The following is a 17,978-nucleotide window of genomic DNA, read 5'->3' as shown; positions in this document are numbered from 1 at the left end:
AAAGCACCAAGGGGGGGGGCATGGTAACGCAACGCTGACTACCTCCCGATTCTGTCCCAGACCCAGGGGGTCTGTTCCCATGCTGTTTTCCATATCCTTACATGCCCATGAAAACAGCCTGGTATACCACTTTTACGATCACAGTCCTCTAAAAACAGTAAGACAAAAGAATGGTGCCTCCCACCCCCAAAGTCAGGCTGTATGTTCAAGTTTAATATTTAGTAACAATGATTCAGCGAAAAGCCCTGTGGTCAGATGGATTTCCCATGCAGTCCCTGAAACCTGACAGTGTTTTAAGAGCTGGCCCACACAGAAACTACCTTGATAAGACAAGTATATCTGAGTTCTGTTGATAGGCTAGATAATAATAACTTTCCTTTACTGAACACCTGCTACGTGTCAAGCACTGTGCAGGGCTCTTTTTACATTTAATCTTAAATCTTTCCAAGATGTCCATTATTATCCCCATTGTATAAACCTGGAAACTCAGGCCTAGAGCCGTCAGAAACACTCCTAAAGTCACCAAGCAAGTAGAGCTGGATTTTGTCCAGATCTGAAATCCATGTCATCAGCATGCTCTGCTCCCACCCTTCAAACCCCTCCCTGCATCCCGCCCCCAGCAACGCACCCCCCACCCCCCGCCCCAGTCAGCCCCATCTCCAACTCCTGGAAGAACAGAAGACATCTGGAAAGGGGGCTGGAGAGAGAAAGACAAAATGCCGTGAGGCAGAGGTGCCCAGAGTCAGGAATAAGGAAACCTTTCTCTGTGCAGGCCTCCAGGCCGCTAGCTTGTAATCTGTCACCAGTGACTCCTCCTCCGTTAAAACTGCAGGCTTCACTTCCCGAGTTTCCTCCCCTGCCACCCCAGCCTGGGACTAAAACAGGAGCTGCAGGCTGCAGGAAATTCTAGCTGAGAATGGAACAATGCAGACTGTGCACACAGGGTCTGCTTTAGTGATGTGGGCCTCAGGTTGCTCACTGGGCCATGGACAGCTGTCCATCTGCTGGGGCCCAATGCCCCGCCCAGAGGAGGGGTTCTCGGGACTGCCCCCCATATGCCGAGGCTGTCACTCAGGAGGCTCCCAGGTTGTGGATGCCAGGCTACGTGGGGCGGGGCGGGGAGTGCGGGTCACAAAGCTGTTTCCCAATTTTTCAATTCAGGTGGACAGTTGGGACAATGACAAGACTAATGCCACTGACTGCATCTGCTGGAGATGCACTTCCCCAGTGCAAGCCTCCTTGCAAAGGAGAGCCTGGAGGTCTGGCTCTGTGGCCAGCTCCAGGGAGAAGGAAGGAGATGTCCTTTCACGGGACTCGGGAAGCCAAAGAACCTTGGCTCATCAAAGAGAAGGGGAGAGGCAAGAATCTCCCCCCACCCCCACCTCTGAGCCACGTGCACCAGGACAAGCCCCACTCACCCTACTCACCGTCTCTGCCTCATTCAGCCTCCTTCTTGCAGTACCAGAGGCTCTCTTCCAGCCTGCAGCGTGAAGGAAAACTCCAGGGTCCCAAATTGCACATAAGTCAATCAACCTGTCACAAAGCAAAAGCACAAAGAGCCCCAGGGTCACTCTAGGAAAGAAAGAGAAAAGGTTTGTGGTTTGCAGTCTGTTCATTCACTGGGAAATTACATCGTTGTCCACACCCATTTGGAAAGTTTTGCTTAGCATAATGACATCTTTGTTTAAAGAAATTCAAGGCACTGTGCAAGAAACGAGAGCAATTCTGCAAGGTGCCTAAAGATGTCAGACTTTGGTGGTCTCTCGCGTCCATAAGATCATTATTAGTGTCCTGACATCATAATCTAATTGCTTGATTCCCTGTTCACCTAAAGAAGTTAAGCCGTATCTTGGAAAATTTCTCCTATACTCATGGGGGAATTTACCCATAATTATCTCATTAACTGTCTTAACTTAGGAGAACTATTATTAGGTTTTCTTCCCCACCTACAGATAATCAAACTGAGTTCACCATAAATAAATCTATAACATTGAAAGGAGATCTAATTTTAGGGTCAGGGGACATGGATTTGAAGTTCTAATTTGTTATGTTATTTAGGGTGGATCACTTCCCTGCATGTGTCTCACAGTTTCTTCATCTGTAAAATGGGGAGAAGTTACTGCTAGTTAGTTAGAACTTGCAGGTTCAAGCCCAGTGCTAGTCCTTCTGGGCCACCATTTAACCTTTCTTGGTGCAGATAACATATCTCACTTAATCATTTGCTTTAACGTTAAAATGTGTCTGCAGGAAATGGTAAAATCCACCTTTGTAAAGGGGAATGTGGCAATGTCTATCAAAATATGCATGCACTCACTCATTGATTGGCAACCCCAGTTCTAGGAATCTAAAATATATCCTATGTGCCTATGTTGTGATCTCTACTATTAAGTGGAAAAAACATGATAGGGAAAAGTGTGTTTAATGTGCTATCATTTATTTAAGAAAGGGAGAGAAATGTGAAGATAAATATGTATCTGCTTATTTTTTTTTTAAAAAAGACGATAAAAAGATAAAGCATAAAATAAAATTTAAGGAGTGCCTGGGTGGCGCAGTTAGTTAAGCATCAGACTCTTGGTTTGGGCTCAGGTCGTGATCTCAGGGTCATGAGATAAAGCCCCACGTTGGGCTCCTGGCTCAATGAGGAGTCTGCGGAGACTCTCTTTTCCCTCTCCCTCTGTCCATCCACCTTGTGCAAGCACTCTCTCTCTCTCTCTCAAATAAATAAATAAATCTTAAAAAAAATTTTTTTTTAAAAACCTACAGAGAGGGGGAGGGATGAGGTGGATGGGACAGGGATAAAAGCTGGGTTTTATTTATTTATTTTTAAAGATTTTATTTAGAGAGAGAGAGAGATAGTGAGAGAGGGAACACAAGCAGGGGGAGTGGGAGAGGGAGAAGCAGGCTTCCTGCTGAGCAGGGAGCCCGACGCTGGGACTCGATCCCAGGACCCTGGGATCATGACCTGAGCCGAAGGCAGACACTAAAAGACTGAGCCACCCAGGCGCCCCAAAAGCTGGGTTTTAAATAGACCTTGTTGTGTGAATTTGCTTTGGAACATGTAAATATCTGACATAATTATAAAAGCACAATGAATATTTTTAAAAGAAATGCCTAAAATTCAAATAAAATGCAACAAGTGAGTTCATGTGTCCAGTTGGTTGGCACTACACATAGAGAAATTAAAACACAGTAATCTGACTGAATATCCTTGGAAGAATATACTTAAGCATAAAAGGAACTGCCCCACTCCCTGTGCCCCTCCAACCCTAAACTGTTTTCAATAATCATATTATTGATGGTACTATTATATTCTTCTTATTGTTATTCTGAGAATTTTGTAGTGTACTGTGGGATAAGTCAAAGGAATAATACTACTGATGTTGCTGAGAAAAAAGATTTTCTTCTTGAATGGTGATACAGATGTAAGATTGATGAGATCAGGTAAAAAGTCTGTAGCCCTGATTGTTAACAGCAGTAACAGAATGACCTTCCTATGTTTTATCTTCCATACATGCATGCATGCATGCATGAACACATATGCACACACAAGCATACTCCCTAGCTCTGTTCACTGTAAGACCTAGAAACAAGGATCAACCCAGGAGGATTAAGCACCCCTGGCAATCAGTTTATGAACTCTAAATACTATCCGCCCCCACCCCAAAGTAATCAGGCTTCCTTGGGGAAATGTCTGAAGCAGCAATTGTACAAGATAAGCCTAGAACATCTCATCAAACCAAAAGAGCAAAAGCAGTGTCAAAGACTACAAGAGTCATGCCAAAAGGACTCAAAAGCCAACCAGAATAAGGTTTCCTTGGTCAAACTGGACATCAACAAGGATCATAACTGCAACAGATTGAAACATAACAAATATGTTACGAATCCCTAAGAATATCTTTTAAAACTCCAAATAACCCATTTTGAGGCTGTTAGGGAAATACTTCATTATTTTGAAAATGGGTCAATAAAGCAAAAGAAGAAAAGGTGGGTAGGGGTATAGCTGAGACAGGATTGGCCTTGTACTGATGACTGTTGCAGACAATGATGGGCATGTCTGGTTCATTACGTAATTCTCTCCTTTGCAAAACATTTTCAAAATACAAATACATTTTAAGTGATAGAACAGACTGAGAAACAAGAAATCATTAGAATGCTAATTCTTTCAAATCATAGTTATTTAATCCTAACAGCAGTCCAGTCTGATGATGAAGGATGCAGATATCATCATCCCCATTTCACACTGGAGGAAACAGGTGGAATAAACCCACCGAGTCAGTATTCAAACCCCCATGTTCTTATTCCAAAGGCCCACTGTTCCACAGCTGCTTCTTTAATATCCCCATTTGCATATCTGGGTTAATAAAAGTTTCCTTGCCTATATGAGGGCATCAGGGGGCTACAGTGAGATAATGTGCGGGAAACACTTGCAAAACAAATCCTTGTACAAATATTTTACTGTCATTTGAAAACTGGGGATCAGATCTGCCCTATGAGGTTGCTGTATCAAATGAGAGCTGTGATTTGAAGAGAGATGGATAGATATAAAGACAGACAGACAGAGAACCTTAAAGATGAGGAGGTTATGGGGTGCCTGGGTGGCTCAGATGGTTGAGCATCTGCCTTTGGCTCAGGTGATGATCCCAGGGTCCTGGGATCAAGCCCCGCATTGGGCTCCCTGCTTGGCGGGGAGCCTGCTTCTCCCTCACCCTCTACTGTTTCCCCTGCTTGTGCTCCCTTGCTCTCTCTGTCAAATAAATAAAATCTTAAAAAAAAAAGATGAGGAGGTTAACTACCCCCAATGTTTTTATCATTATTGCTCACAGGACTTCAGGGTTAAGTGAGAAGGGAGACTTAGAATCCATGGTAAAGACTCTCTACCTGACCCTGGGGTAAGAAAGTTCCAGGAAGGACACCTGATGCTCTGGGGAGGAACCATGATCAAGAAAGACACCCAATATCCCACAGGCTGCAAGAAGAGTGGCTCTCAGTCACAGATGGGTGGGGACCACTCCCAGGTTGCTGGGCATCCTATGTACTGCTTCCAGCTTCTAGAAGGCCAGACACCTGCTGGGTTTCTCTGAATGAGGCCCGGGTTACAGGGGGCACAGTGGGCAGTGGAACGTGCTCCCCAGCAATAAGGGGCAGGCAAAGCATGTCCGACTGGTCACCAGAAGGAATGTCTGGGGCTGTTCACTGGCTCCCAATCTGCTATCTCTTGGTCTTCTTACCTCAGCGTCTGTGTGGGGGAGTGTTTACAGATTTTTTCTTAGCAAATGTTTATTCTCAGATTGTCCTGCCCTTGGCCGCAGAATAAAAGTGGGTCTGGGGAATCTCCAACACCTTTTTGCCTTAGAATTCTATGATTCTATAAGTGCATATTTCTGAAGACATACAAAATCAAAATTCTCCTGAATCCTGGCTCATGCCCCTCCTCCCCTTGGATATTTCATCGGTGCACAGGGAACAAAGACTTATTTTGTCTCTGTCTCTATTTCCTTCTGGAGGTTCTTACTTAAGCTAAGCATTTAAAAAATTATTTTACTTTTTTTGAATAGGTAATCCCGTCACATGATATGAAATTCAAAAGATGCCAAAGAGTATATAAAAGTATATTAAAAAGTTTATATGAGTATATATATATAAGTAAATTCCCCTCCCAACCCCATCCCCCAGCTTCCCAGTTCCACTTAGCCCCTCTCCCTGGCCTGCCACTCTTACCAGTCTCTTGTGTATCCTTACAGAGGCTGGTTATTTATACAGAGATATACTTTTTTTTTTAATTACAACATACGATACATATTTTTTACCTATCTTGCTTTTCTTGGTTAACAAACATATTAGATATCTTTCTACATTAGCTCAGGTAAAACTGCTTTTAGGAACTTCATAGCACTTCATTGTATGAACATATCATATTTATGTGCTCAATCCTCTACTCTTAGACATTTAAGATGTTTGTAATCATCAGATGTGGAAAATTGCTCCAATACATATCCTTGGATATATGTGATTTCTCACACTTGCAAGATTATTTTTAAGATAAATTCTTGGATACAGAATTTCTGGGTCAAAGGGAATGTGGCCAAATTGCTCTCCATGAAGGCTGTAGCAGTTTATACTCCCACAAACAATATTTAGTTTCTAATTCCCACTTCTCCAATATGCTGTATTATTAGGGGGTTTTTGTTTGTTTGTTTTTGTCTTTTGGTCTTTGACAATTTAATTGCCTTTTGTGGTTCACTTATTATGAATGAATTTGAGTATTTTCTTTTTCTTTAATTGCTCCTATTCTTTGCTCATTTCTCTACTGGGTAGTTGGTTTATTCTTATCAGTTTGAAGGAACTCTTTAGTTACGAGGAAAATTACCTCTTTATCTATAAGAGGAGCTTAAAATTGTCCACATCATTATTTTTATCCTGAATGTATCTGTGCACTAAATACATACTTTAGAAAAGAAGAAAAATCTCAAATCAATAATATGAGGTCCCACTTCAAGAAAGTTAGAGAGGACCAAATAAACTCAAAGCAAGCAGAAGGACGGAAACAAGAAATAGCAGAAATCAATGAACTAGAAAGCAAAACCAATATAGAAAATCAATGAAATGAGCTGGTTCTTTTTTCTTTTTTTCCCCCTAACATGAGCTAGTTCTTTGTAAAGATCAATACAATCAACAAACCTCTAGCAAAACTGAAAAAGAAAAAATTGCCAGTATCAGGCATGAAAAAGGGGATGTCATTAAAGACCCTCCAGACATCAAAAAGATAATAAGAAAACTCTACAAAGAACTCTACACACATAAATTTAAAAACTTACTCAAAATGGACCAATTCCTCAAAAATGCAAACAACCACAACTCCTAATATGTAACAGATAATTTAAATGCCTTTATAATTATTAAAGAAATTTAATTCATAATTTAAAAACTCCCAAAGAGATATTTCCAGGCCTAGACTGTTTCACTGAAGAATTCTAACAAACTTTTAAAGAAGAATCAACATCAATTTTAGAAAATCTCTTCCATACTATAAAGAGAACACTTCCCAATTCATTTTATGAAGCTATGTGACTCTGGTACCAAAATCAGAAGACAGAAAAAAGAAAAAAAAAGAAAAAGAAAACTAAAGATCAATAATACCTCTCATGACTGTAGATAAAAAACCTTAAAAAAATTCGCAAATAGAATTCAGCAATATATAAAAAGAATTGTACACTATGACCAAGTAGGTTCATTCCAGGGAAGCAACGCTGGCTTACTATTCTAAAATCATCAAAGAATTCCACCGTATTAACAAGCTAAGGAAGAAAAATCACATGATCCTATCAATCAAGGCAGAAAAAGCTTGACAAAATTCAACACCCACTCACGATTAAAAAAAAAAACAAAAAAAACCTCTCAGAAAAAAATTTGAGAGAAACTTCCACAACTTGATTTTTAAAAATCTACAAAACATCCACAGCTAACATTATACTTAATGGTGAAAGACTGAATGCTTTCCCCCTAAAATTAGAGATAAGGCAAGGATGTGCACTTTCACTGATCTTACTCAAGATAGCGCATGAAGTTCTAGCCAGTGGAATAAAGCAAGAAAAAGAAATCAAGGCCAAATAGGACAGAAAAGAAGAAACAAAACTGTTTCTATTTGCAGATAACATGGTGGTCTATGTAGAAAATCTCAAGGAATCTATAAAATAAAAAACAAAAAACCCATTTGGAACTAATAAATGGAATTATCAAGATTTCAGGATATAAGGCAAGCATTTGAAAACCAACTGTGTTTCTATATACAAGCAATGAACACATGGAAAAATAAAAAATACAATACCATTTACAATCCCTCAAAAAATGAAATACTTAGGTATAAAATGAACAAAATGTACAGGATTTATATGCAGAAAACTATGCAATGCCTATGAAAGAAATCAAAGATCTAAATGCACAGAGAGACACATCATGTTCATGGATTAGAAGACTCAACACAGGAAAGTTGTGAATTCTCCCCAAACTGATACACTGGCTCAATGCAATCTCTATCAAAATCCCAGCAGGATTTTAGTAGATACAGACAGATTATTCTAAAATATATATGGAAACATAAAGGAACTAGAATAGCTAACAAGATCTGGAAAAAGAAGAAAAACAGGGGAGGGAGCAGTCTATCCCACTGACAGACTCATTATTTAGCTCCAGTAATAAAAAAAAATGTGTGGTACTGGTAAAGGAACAGCCACATATTCAATGTAACAGAATAGAGAATCCAGAAGTAGACCCACACAAATATGCTCAACTGATTTTTGTCAAAGATGCAAAGGCGATGGAGGAATGGAGGAAGAGTCTTTTCAACAAATGGTGCTGGAGTAACTGGACATCCATGGGCAATCAATCAATCAATCAATCTCAACCTAAGTCCTTATACAAAAATGGACTCAAAATGGATGACAGACTCAAATGTAAAATGTAAACTTATAAAACTTGTAGAATTATAACAAGAGAAAATCTTTGAGAACTAGGGGTAGGCAAACAGTTTTTAAGTTTGATGCCAAAAGCACCATCCATAAAAGAAAAAAACTGATAAACTGGATTGCATCAAAATTAAAAACTTTGCTCTGACAGGTAGCAACCTTTTCGACCTTAGCCGCAGCAACTTCTTCCTAGAAACATCGCCAAAGGCACGGGAAGCCAGGGCAAAAATGAACTATTGGGATTTCATCAAGATAAAAAGCTTTTGCACAGCAAAAGAAACAGTCCACAAAACCAAAAGACAACCGACAGAATGGGAGAAAATATTTGCAAACGACATATCAGATAAAGGGCTAGTATCCAAAATCTATAAAGAACTTATCAAACTCAACACCCAAAGAACAAATAATCCAATCAAGAAATGGGCAGAAGACATGAACAGACATTTCTCCAAAGAAGACATCCAAATGGCCAACAGGCACATGAAAAAGTGCTCAACATCACTCGGCATCAGGGAAATCCAAATCAAAACCTCAATGAGATACCACCTCACACCCGTCAGAATGGCTAAAATTAACAAGTCAGGGAACGACAGATGTTGGCGGGGATGTGGAGAAAGGGGAACCCTCCTACACTGTTGGTGGGAATGCAAGCTGGTGCAACCCCTCTGGAAAACAGTATGGAGGTTCCTCAAACAGTTGAAATTAGAGCTACCGTTCGATCCAGCAATTGCACTACTGGGTATTTACCACAAAGATACAAATGTAGGGACCCGAAGGGGTACATGTACCCCAATGTTTATAGCAGCAATGTCCACAATAGCCAAACTGTGGAAAGAGCCAAGATGCCCATCGACAGATGAATGGATAAAGAAGATGTGGTATATATACACAATGGAATATTATGCAGCCATCAAAAGGAATGAGATCTTGCCATTTGCAACGACGTGGATGGAACTGGAGGGTGTTATGCTGAGTGAAATAAGTCAATCAGAGAAAGACATGTATCACATGACCTCACTGATATGAGGAATTCTTAATCTCAGGAAACAAACTGAGTGTTACTGGAGTGGTTGGGGGTGGGAGGGATGGGATGGCTGGGTGATAGACATTGGGGAGGGTATGTGCTACGGTGAGCGCTGTGAATTGTGCAAGACTGTTGAATCACAGATCTGTACTTCTGAAACAAATAACGCAACATATTTTAAGTAAAAAGGAAAAGAAGAAGATAACAGGAGAGGAAGAAAAGGGGAGTATGTCAGAGGGGGAGACGAACCATGAGAGATGATGGACTCTGAAAAACAAACTGAGGGTTCTAGAGGGTAGGGGGGTGGGGGGATGGGTTAGCCTGGTGATGGGTATTGAGGAGGGCACGTTTTGCATGGTGCACTGGGTGTTATGAACAAAAAATGAATCATGGAACACTGCATCAAAAACTAATGATGTAATATATGGTGATTAACATAACAATAAAAAAATTAAAAAAAAAACTTTGCTCTGCAAAAAGGATGAAGAGTGTGAGAAATCACACATGACAAAGAACTAGTTCTGGAACATATAAAGAATTTCCAAAACTCAGCAACAAAGATGCAAACAATCCAATTGGAACACAGCCAAAAGACATTTCACTGAAGTAGATATTCAGATGGCAAATAAGCACTTGAAAAGTTCAACATCACTAGCCATTAGCGGAATGCAAATTAAAAATGCAATGAAAAGGAAAGAAACAAGACAACAATGAGCTATCACTACACACCTATCAGAATGGCTAAAATAAAAAATAGTGACATCAAACACCGGTAGATGCAGAAAAACTAAATCACTCATACATTGCTGGTGGAAATGTAAAATGGTACAGCCAGGTTACAACACAATGTGGCAGTTTCTTAAGAAATTAAACATGTAACTATAATATGACCCAGAAAGTACACTTCTGCACATTTATCCCAGAGAAACAAGGACTTATATCCACACAAAAACCTGTACAGGATTGTGTATAGCAGTTTTATTCATAGTAGCCCCAAAATGGAAACAACCCAAGTATCCTTCAATGAGTGAAAGTTTACACTGTGGTATAGTATAGTGGAATACTACAGCAGCAATAATAAGGGAAGAATTATTGATACATGTGGTAACTTAGATACATCTCCAGAGATTTATGCTGAATGAAAGAAGCCAATCCCCTAAAGTTAATATACTGTGATTCCATTTACATAACATTCTGGAAATGACGAAATTATAGAAATGGAGAACAGATTAGTGGTTGCCACAGATGAAGGAAGTTGGGTTGTGGTGGGAGGAGCTGGGTGTGGCTTTAAAATGTCAACAAGAGGAGGGGGCGCCGGGTGTCTCAGTAGGTTAAGCATCTGACTCTTAGTTATGGCTCTGATCACAGTCTTGTGGTTGTAGGATCCAGCCCCGTGTCGGGCTCTGTTCTCAGTGTGGAGTCTGCTTCAGATTCTCTCTCCCTCTCCCTTCTGCTCACTCTCTCTCTCAAACAAATAATAAATAAATAAAATCTTTGAAAAAAAATGTCAACAACGGGGATCCTGACTGTGAGGAAAATAGTTTCCATCTTGACAGTCTATTGTCAATATCCTGGCTGTTAGGTTGTGCTATCGTTTGTTTGTTTGTTTGTTTGTTTGTTTAGAGGGGCAGAGGGAGAGAGAAAATCTTAAGCAGGCTCCATGCCCAGTGTGGAGTCCCCTGGGGGGCTTGATCTCATGACCTGAGATCATGACCTGAGCCGAAATCAGGAGCCAGATGCTTAAGCAGCTGAGCCAGCCAGGAGCCCCAGGTTGTGTTATCCTTTTGCAAGCTACTATTGGGGGAAGCTGGGCAAAGTACGTAACGGATCTATCTGTATTATTTGCTACAACTGCCAATGAATCTATAATTGTTTCAAAATAAAAAGTTTAATTAAAAATAGTTTTCAGTTGATTCTCTGCATTCTATGTAAATATAACATCTCTTCCTTTCCAATTTTTATACCTCATTTCTTTCTCTCAGCAGAGTAAATTTAAAATGCAAAAACAAATGCAAAACAAATTAGGAAGAAAAATCTGCTACTACATAAAATAATACAAACTAGATGGAAATAACTTTTTTAACATATTTTCATTATGGGCTAGCATGGTTTACAGAGTTTTGACAGTATTTCTAAAAACAAAAACACTTTCTCAGATGTATTTAAAAGCTATTTATTTCTCCTCAAAATAAAGTGCCCAGTGCTGAGCATCATGACTGTTCAATAATGACATTTCCAAGAAAAGAGATTCGTTAACTTTCCTTGATAACTTGCTTCACTGAGTGGATCTCACATTCCAAAGGTGCAAAAAATCCAGCTAAAATCGGACACTGTTATTTCAGTACAGTTGGAACTGTGTTGTGATGCCAAAAGAGATTCCTAACTGTAAGGAAGATGGGCATTTGCTCTGGAAAGTTCAAGATCGATGTGAGTACTCTCGCCCACAGATCCAACAAAATCAAACCAGTCCAAACAGAACAGTAAACAAGGTGGAGAAGAATCAGTAGCTTCAAAAAGTACCCCAGGTGATTGCTGGTGATAGTGGGGAATCCAGCATCAAGCATGTCTCTGCAGCTATGCCTGCCCCAGTCAGTAGGGAGAATGACCAGGGTGGGCAAGGAAGCCCTGCATGGCCATTTGAAAGACACTGGTGAGAGTATAAAGGACAAGCCACAAACTGGGGGAGAATGTTTGAAAAACACAAGTCTGATAAAAGTCCAGTCACAGAATATATCAAGAATTGTCAACTGATAATGAGAAAACAAATAACCCAGTCTATGGCCATACCAGCCTGACTGCGCCTAATCTCATCTGATCTCATCTGATCTCAGAAGCTAAGCAGGGTTGGGCCTGGTTAGTACTTGGATGGGAGAAAAGAAATAACCCAATAAAAAAACAAGCAAAGGATGTAAACAGACATTTTCCCAAAGAAGATATGTTTGGCAAATAAGCACAGAAAGAGATACTCATCATCTTTAGTCAATAGGGAAATGCAAACTAAAACTACAATGTGATATGATGATATATACCTGTTAGAAGAGCTCAAAAAACAAAAAAGCTCATGATACCAAGTCCTGGTGAGCATGTGAAGCAAACAGAACTTGCATACATTGCTAATAGGAATAAAAAATGGCACATCACTTTGGAAAACAGTTTGGCGGTTGTTTAGAAAGTTAAACATCCAGTTAATATATGACCTAGTATTCCTACTCTTAGGTATTTATCCAAGAGTAATAAAAGTATATGTCCACACAAAAACCTACATGTGGATATTTATAGTAAGTTTATTCATAATTGCCAAAAACTAGACACAAGCCAAATGTCTGTTAACAGGTGAGTGGGTAAATAAACTGTGGCACATAATACAATAGAATAGTACTTATCAATAAAAAGAAATGATCTACTGATACATGTAGCAAGTTAGAGGCATCTCGAAGGCATCATGTTAAGTAAAAGAAGCCAGTCCCAAAGGTTACATATTGTATGGTTTAATTTATATGACATTCTAGAAAATGCAAACTCTAGAGACCTAATAAGGGCTAGGGTCAGTGGGAAGAGGATTAATCAAAAAGGAGTACATGAGAACTTCTTAGAATGATGGAGAGGTTCTGTATCTTGATTAGGGTGGTGGTTACATAACTATATGTACTTGTAAAATTCATAGGGCTCTATGCCTAACACAGGTGAATTTTATTTTTTGTAAGTAATACCTTAATAAATCTGACTTGGAAAAAAGAAATCTTATGGTACATAAGAACACCAGTTAAGACCTAAGAGAAGATACTGGGTATGCACACACCTGACAAAAGATTACCATCAAGAACATGTACAAGGAGCTTCTATAAGCAAATAAGAGGATAACAAACCAACAGAAATAAAGGCAGGAGACAGACTGTAATATATGTGGCTAATAAACATAATGGTGATCTGGGAAATGCAAATCAAGACCATAATAAGATACCAGTTTACACTCACTCAACGAGCAAAAATTACTAAGTCTAACCATATCAAGTGTTGAAAGAGGCTGAAGATTTCTTATACATTGCTAAGGGTACAAGCACTCTGGAAAAAGGTTTACATTACCTCCTAAAATTGAACAATCACAAACTATGATTTAGTAAATCTGCTCTTAGATATATACCCATGAGACACTCTTGTACCTGCACAAAAATGTTCCTCACATCCCTATTCACCATAGCAGAAACCTAGAAAGAGCCCAAAAGCTCATCAATGGAGAAATGGATAATTAAACTGTGGTAGAGTCAAACAATGCAATATTACACAGCAGGTGAAATAAGTGTGAGTGCTATGCAATAAAACCATACAATAAGCAAGAGGAGGTAAGAGAAACTAGGACTCAGGATAACGATTACACAACTCAACAACAAAACCAACAACCTGACTCAAAAACGGGCAAATGGCTTGAGTAGACGTTTCTCCAAAGATTTACAAATGGCCAAAAAGCACATGAAAAGATGTTCAACATCACTAACCACTAGCGAAATGTAAATCAAAACTACAATGAGTTATTACCTCACACGCATTAGGATAGCTATTACTAAGAAAACCAGAAAATAACAAGTCGGTAAGGATGTGGAAAACTGGAGCCCTCCTACATTGCTGGTAGGAATGTAAAATGGGGCAGCCTCTACAGAAAACAGTACGGCAGTTCCTCAAAAAATTAAAAATAGAATTACCATATGATTCAGCAATCCCATGTCTGGGTTCCCAAAAGAACTGGAAGCAGAGACTTTAAAGAGGTATTTATATGTCCATGTTCATCCCAGCATTATTCACAACAGCCAAAAGGTAGAAGTAACCCAAGTGTCCATGGATGGATGAGTGGATAAACAAAGTGTGGCGCACACACACAATGGAATATTACTCAGCCACAGAAAGGAAGGAAATTCTAACATGTGCTACAACATGGATGAACTTTGAGGACATTATGCTAAGTGAAATAAGCCAGCCAGTCACCAACGGACAACAACTGTATGCTCCCACTTATATGAGGTGCCTTGTGTAGTCAGGTTCATAGATGTGGAAAGGGGAAGGGTGGTGGTTAGGGACTGGGGGGGTGGGGAATGGAGTGTAGTTGTTTAATGGGTACTGAGTTTCAGTGTTGCAAGATGAATGGAATTCTGGAGATCAGTTTCACAACAATGTGAATGTAACTTAACCCTACTGAGTTGTACACTTGAAAATGGTTAAGATGGCATTATGTCATGTATATTTATCACAATTAAAAATTAAAAAAATTTTTAAATTAATGATTACTTCTGGTAGTAGGGAGCTAGAGAGGATGGCTTGGTGGTGGTGGTAGTGAAATCCTAAGATTAGATATTTTCTAATTATCAACATTCTATCATTGGTTGTGGGTGTGGGTTTGCAGGTACTTACTATGTAAATAAATAAGTAAATGGATGGATGGATAAATGGAAAAGGGAAAAAAGTCAGAAAGGAGAGACGTTACGGAGATGGAAGAGAGGGAGAGAACAGAAATAAAAGAGAAAGAAAAATAGCAAGGGCATGCAAGTCTGATGATAAGAGTGAGTCATGAACCAAAGATCCTGGCTAACCCAAGGCTGTGCACCTGAGGTCCAAAAATAAAAGAAAGTTTGTTCCAATGGGTCAAAAGAATCCTAGATTATCTACAATGAAAGGGATCTCAGAAATTTCTAATTGAAGTCCATCATTTGATGGGATGAGAAAAGTGACTCAGAGAAGGCGCCTGGGTGGCTCAGATGGTTGGGCGTCTGCCTTTGGCTCGGGTCATGATACCAGGGTCCTGGGATCGAGTCCCGCATTGGGCTCCTTGCTCAGCGGGGGGTCTGCTTCTCCCTCTCCCTTTGCCTCTCCCCCTGCTTGTTTTCTGTCTCTCTCGCAAATGAATAAATAAAATCTTAAAAAAAAAGTGACTCAGGGATACATGAGAAATGTTAATGAAGCTCAAAGATGTTCTGTAATCTATCTAAGGTCACACAAACATCTACATTCTAATCCTTTCACAGTTATGTTTGCCAAAAAAGGCAGCAGCAATGAAGGAAAGTTAAGAATATTCACTCTTAGAGCAACCATCTCTTTTAGTCCTTACAACATTCCTCTAAGGAAGGCATTATTACCCTGGCTTTACACATTAGAAACCTGAAGCCCAGTGATGTTAAACATCTCATCTAGGGGTTCCCAGCTGGTGAGTGGCAGAGCCAAACTCCAACCCATGTTGGTGGCCCCAAAGCCTATGCTATTTGATGCCATGCCAAAATCGACTTCATAGCAATACAACAAAATGTCAATCAGTACTTTGTGAATGGCCCTGTGGAAGACACGGAGACGAGCAAACTACATAAGGGATTTCTTGAAAAAGTCTTCTTGTGATTATCTCAGAAAATTGTTGTTATTCCCAAGGGAAAACAAGAAGAGTGGCTATACTTGGTTTATATATTCAGTATGTCTTGGTTTTAAAATATACCATGAATCAGAGACAAATTTGTACTGATCATATGACCTGGCCAGAGAAATATTTGCTTTATGAAACATCTCTTCTTAAGGAACATAAGGCAGGTAAGCCATAGCACCTGGGTGCCCAGTCCTATGACTCGGACCTTCAAAGAAATGATCCAGTGAAAGAGAACTCCTGCTTGAGATGGAAGTCTTGGGACGCTATTAGACAGGAGGAGCCCATGGAGCACCCTACAAAGGATGAGTCATAATCACGGATGTGGAAAACATCTGCACTTTTAGATGATGCTTTGCTTCCCAACTGGCCCTCAAGGACACCCTCCACAGGACAAGCTAACACATGAACACGGATTTGATGCAGAAATTATTGTCACCAGAGGAATTAATGTCACACCTGCCCAGCCACGTGCACACAGAGAGAAAACACTCAAACCAAGATTGCCTGTACTTAGGGCCAAAGGGGAGGAACATGGGACACAAGGCAATTGGAACCACTTCTTATTTTTTTTAATTTAAATTCAATTAATTAACATATAGTATACTATTAGTTTCAGAGGTAGAGTTTAGCGATTCATCCATTGCGTACAACATCCAGTGCTCATTACATCATGTGCCCTCCTTAATGCTCATCACCCAGTTACCCCAGCCCCCCGCCCACCTCCCCTCCAGCAACCCTCAGTTTGTTCCTTATACTTAAGGGTCTCTTATGGTTTATCTCCCTCTCTGATTTCATCTTACTTTTCCCTACCTTCCCCGATGATCCTCTGTTTTGTTTCTTAAATTCCACGTGAGTGACATCATACCATAACTGTCTTTCTCTGATTGACTTATTTCGCATAGCATAATACCCTCTAGTTCCATCCATGATGTTGCAAATAGCAAGATTTCATTATTTTGATGGCTGAGATAAAGAAGATGTGGTATACCACATCTTCTTTATCCATTCATCTGCCGATGGACATCTGGGCTCTTTCCATAGTTTGGCTATTGTGGACATTGCTGCTATAAACATCGGGGTGCGGGTGCCCCTTCAGATCACTATGTTTATATCCTTTTGGTAAATACCTAGTAGTGCAATTGCTGGGTTGTAGGGTAGCTCTATTTTTAACTTTCGGAGGAACCTCCATACTGTTTTCCAGAGTGGCTGCACCAGCTTGCATTCAGTTGGAACCCCTTCTATCTCCAGTTTATTTTTTCTCATAGGTGCAACCAGGTAAAATCTTTTTAAAAAGACCATGGTAGAATAGACATTACACAACATTTACCATTCTAATCATTTTAAGTGTACAGTCTGGGGGTATTAAGTACACTCCTATTGTGCAACCACCACCACCAGTACCAAACCGGAACTCCATATCCATTCAGCAATCTCCATTTCCCCCCGTCCTTAGCACTTCCAAATATTGTGATAAAGTATTAAATTCAGTCAACACCTGTGGGTGGACTGGGGAATCAGCTAGTCAAATTAGCTGTGACGTCACAGAAGCAAAGACACCCCCCCCCTCCCGGTCCTTCAAGACATGATGGGCGAATGATATTTTCAATTCCTTGTGCATAGCTGGCTAAACCCACAACTCTGGTTAAATCCAGCTCTCTGCCTACTCTGTGCCTGCACATGTGTAGTGAACATGGCTGAGAAAATACACACCTCCATGCTGCCTGACCTCACTTTCGATTCAAGTTCTCTAATCTCCAGTGGGCCCTTAATGGCATCTGAAAATCAAATGCATCTCCCCCTCATCTGCCCTCTCAGATGGTAATTCATATCTTCCCTTTTCTTCTTAAACCCCTCACCTCTCCTTCCCCGTTCTTTTTTCTTTTAATTTTTATTATGAAGTGTAATGAAGCTCCATGTGCACACCAGCCAACCTCAACAATGACTGACCCCAGGCCAACCACACACCATCTACACACCCTGCCCCATGTCTCCACTGGATTATTTTGAAGCAAACCCCTGTCACTGCATAATATCATTTACAATACCTCAGCATCTATCTCTAAAAGATGACCCCTACACAAAACACAACTTCAAT

General features: G+C 40.1%; 1 protein-coding gene across 24 annotated transcripts in view; it reads right to left on the bottom strand.

Annotated features, from left to right (window-relative positions):
* NFASC (neurofascin) overlaps window positions 1-17,978 on the bottom strand; it is a 179,283-nt gene that overhangs the window by 92,207 nt on the left and 69,098 nt on the right. For 21 of the 24 annotated variants that reach the window (XR_012375769.1, XM_073884411.1, XM_073884404.1 and 18 more), the window contains one exon: window positions 1,428-1,533. Coding sequence is in view for 18 of the 24 variants with exons in the window: in XM_073884411.1 (XP_073740512.1) it covers window positions 1,428-1,533 (106 nt within the window). In the remaining 6 variants the exon portion in view is untranslated. Of the gene's footprint in view, window positions 1-1,418; window positions 1,573-17,978 lie in introns of all 24 variants that reach the window. The other 3 variants (XM_073884410.1, XM_073884425.1, XM_073884408.1) reach the window with 2 other exon arrangements.

This window comes from Callorhinus ursinus, unplaced genomic scaffold (assembly GCF_003265705.2).
Source record: "Callorhinus ursinus isolate GAN/ISIS: 27379988/994484 unplaced genomic scaffold, GSC_fseal_2.0 scaffold57, whole genome shotgun sequence".
Taxonomy (NCBI): domain Eukaryota; kingdom Metazoa; phylum Chordata; class Mammalia; order Carnivora; family Otariidae; genus Callorhinus; species Callorhinus ursinus.
The sequence above is the reverse complement of the archived record's forward strand: the minus strand, read 5'-3'. Positions and strand labels throughout refer to the sequence as shown.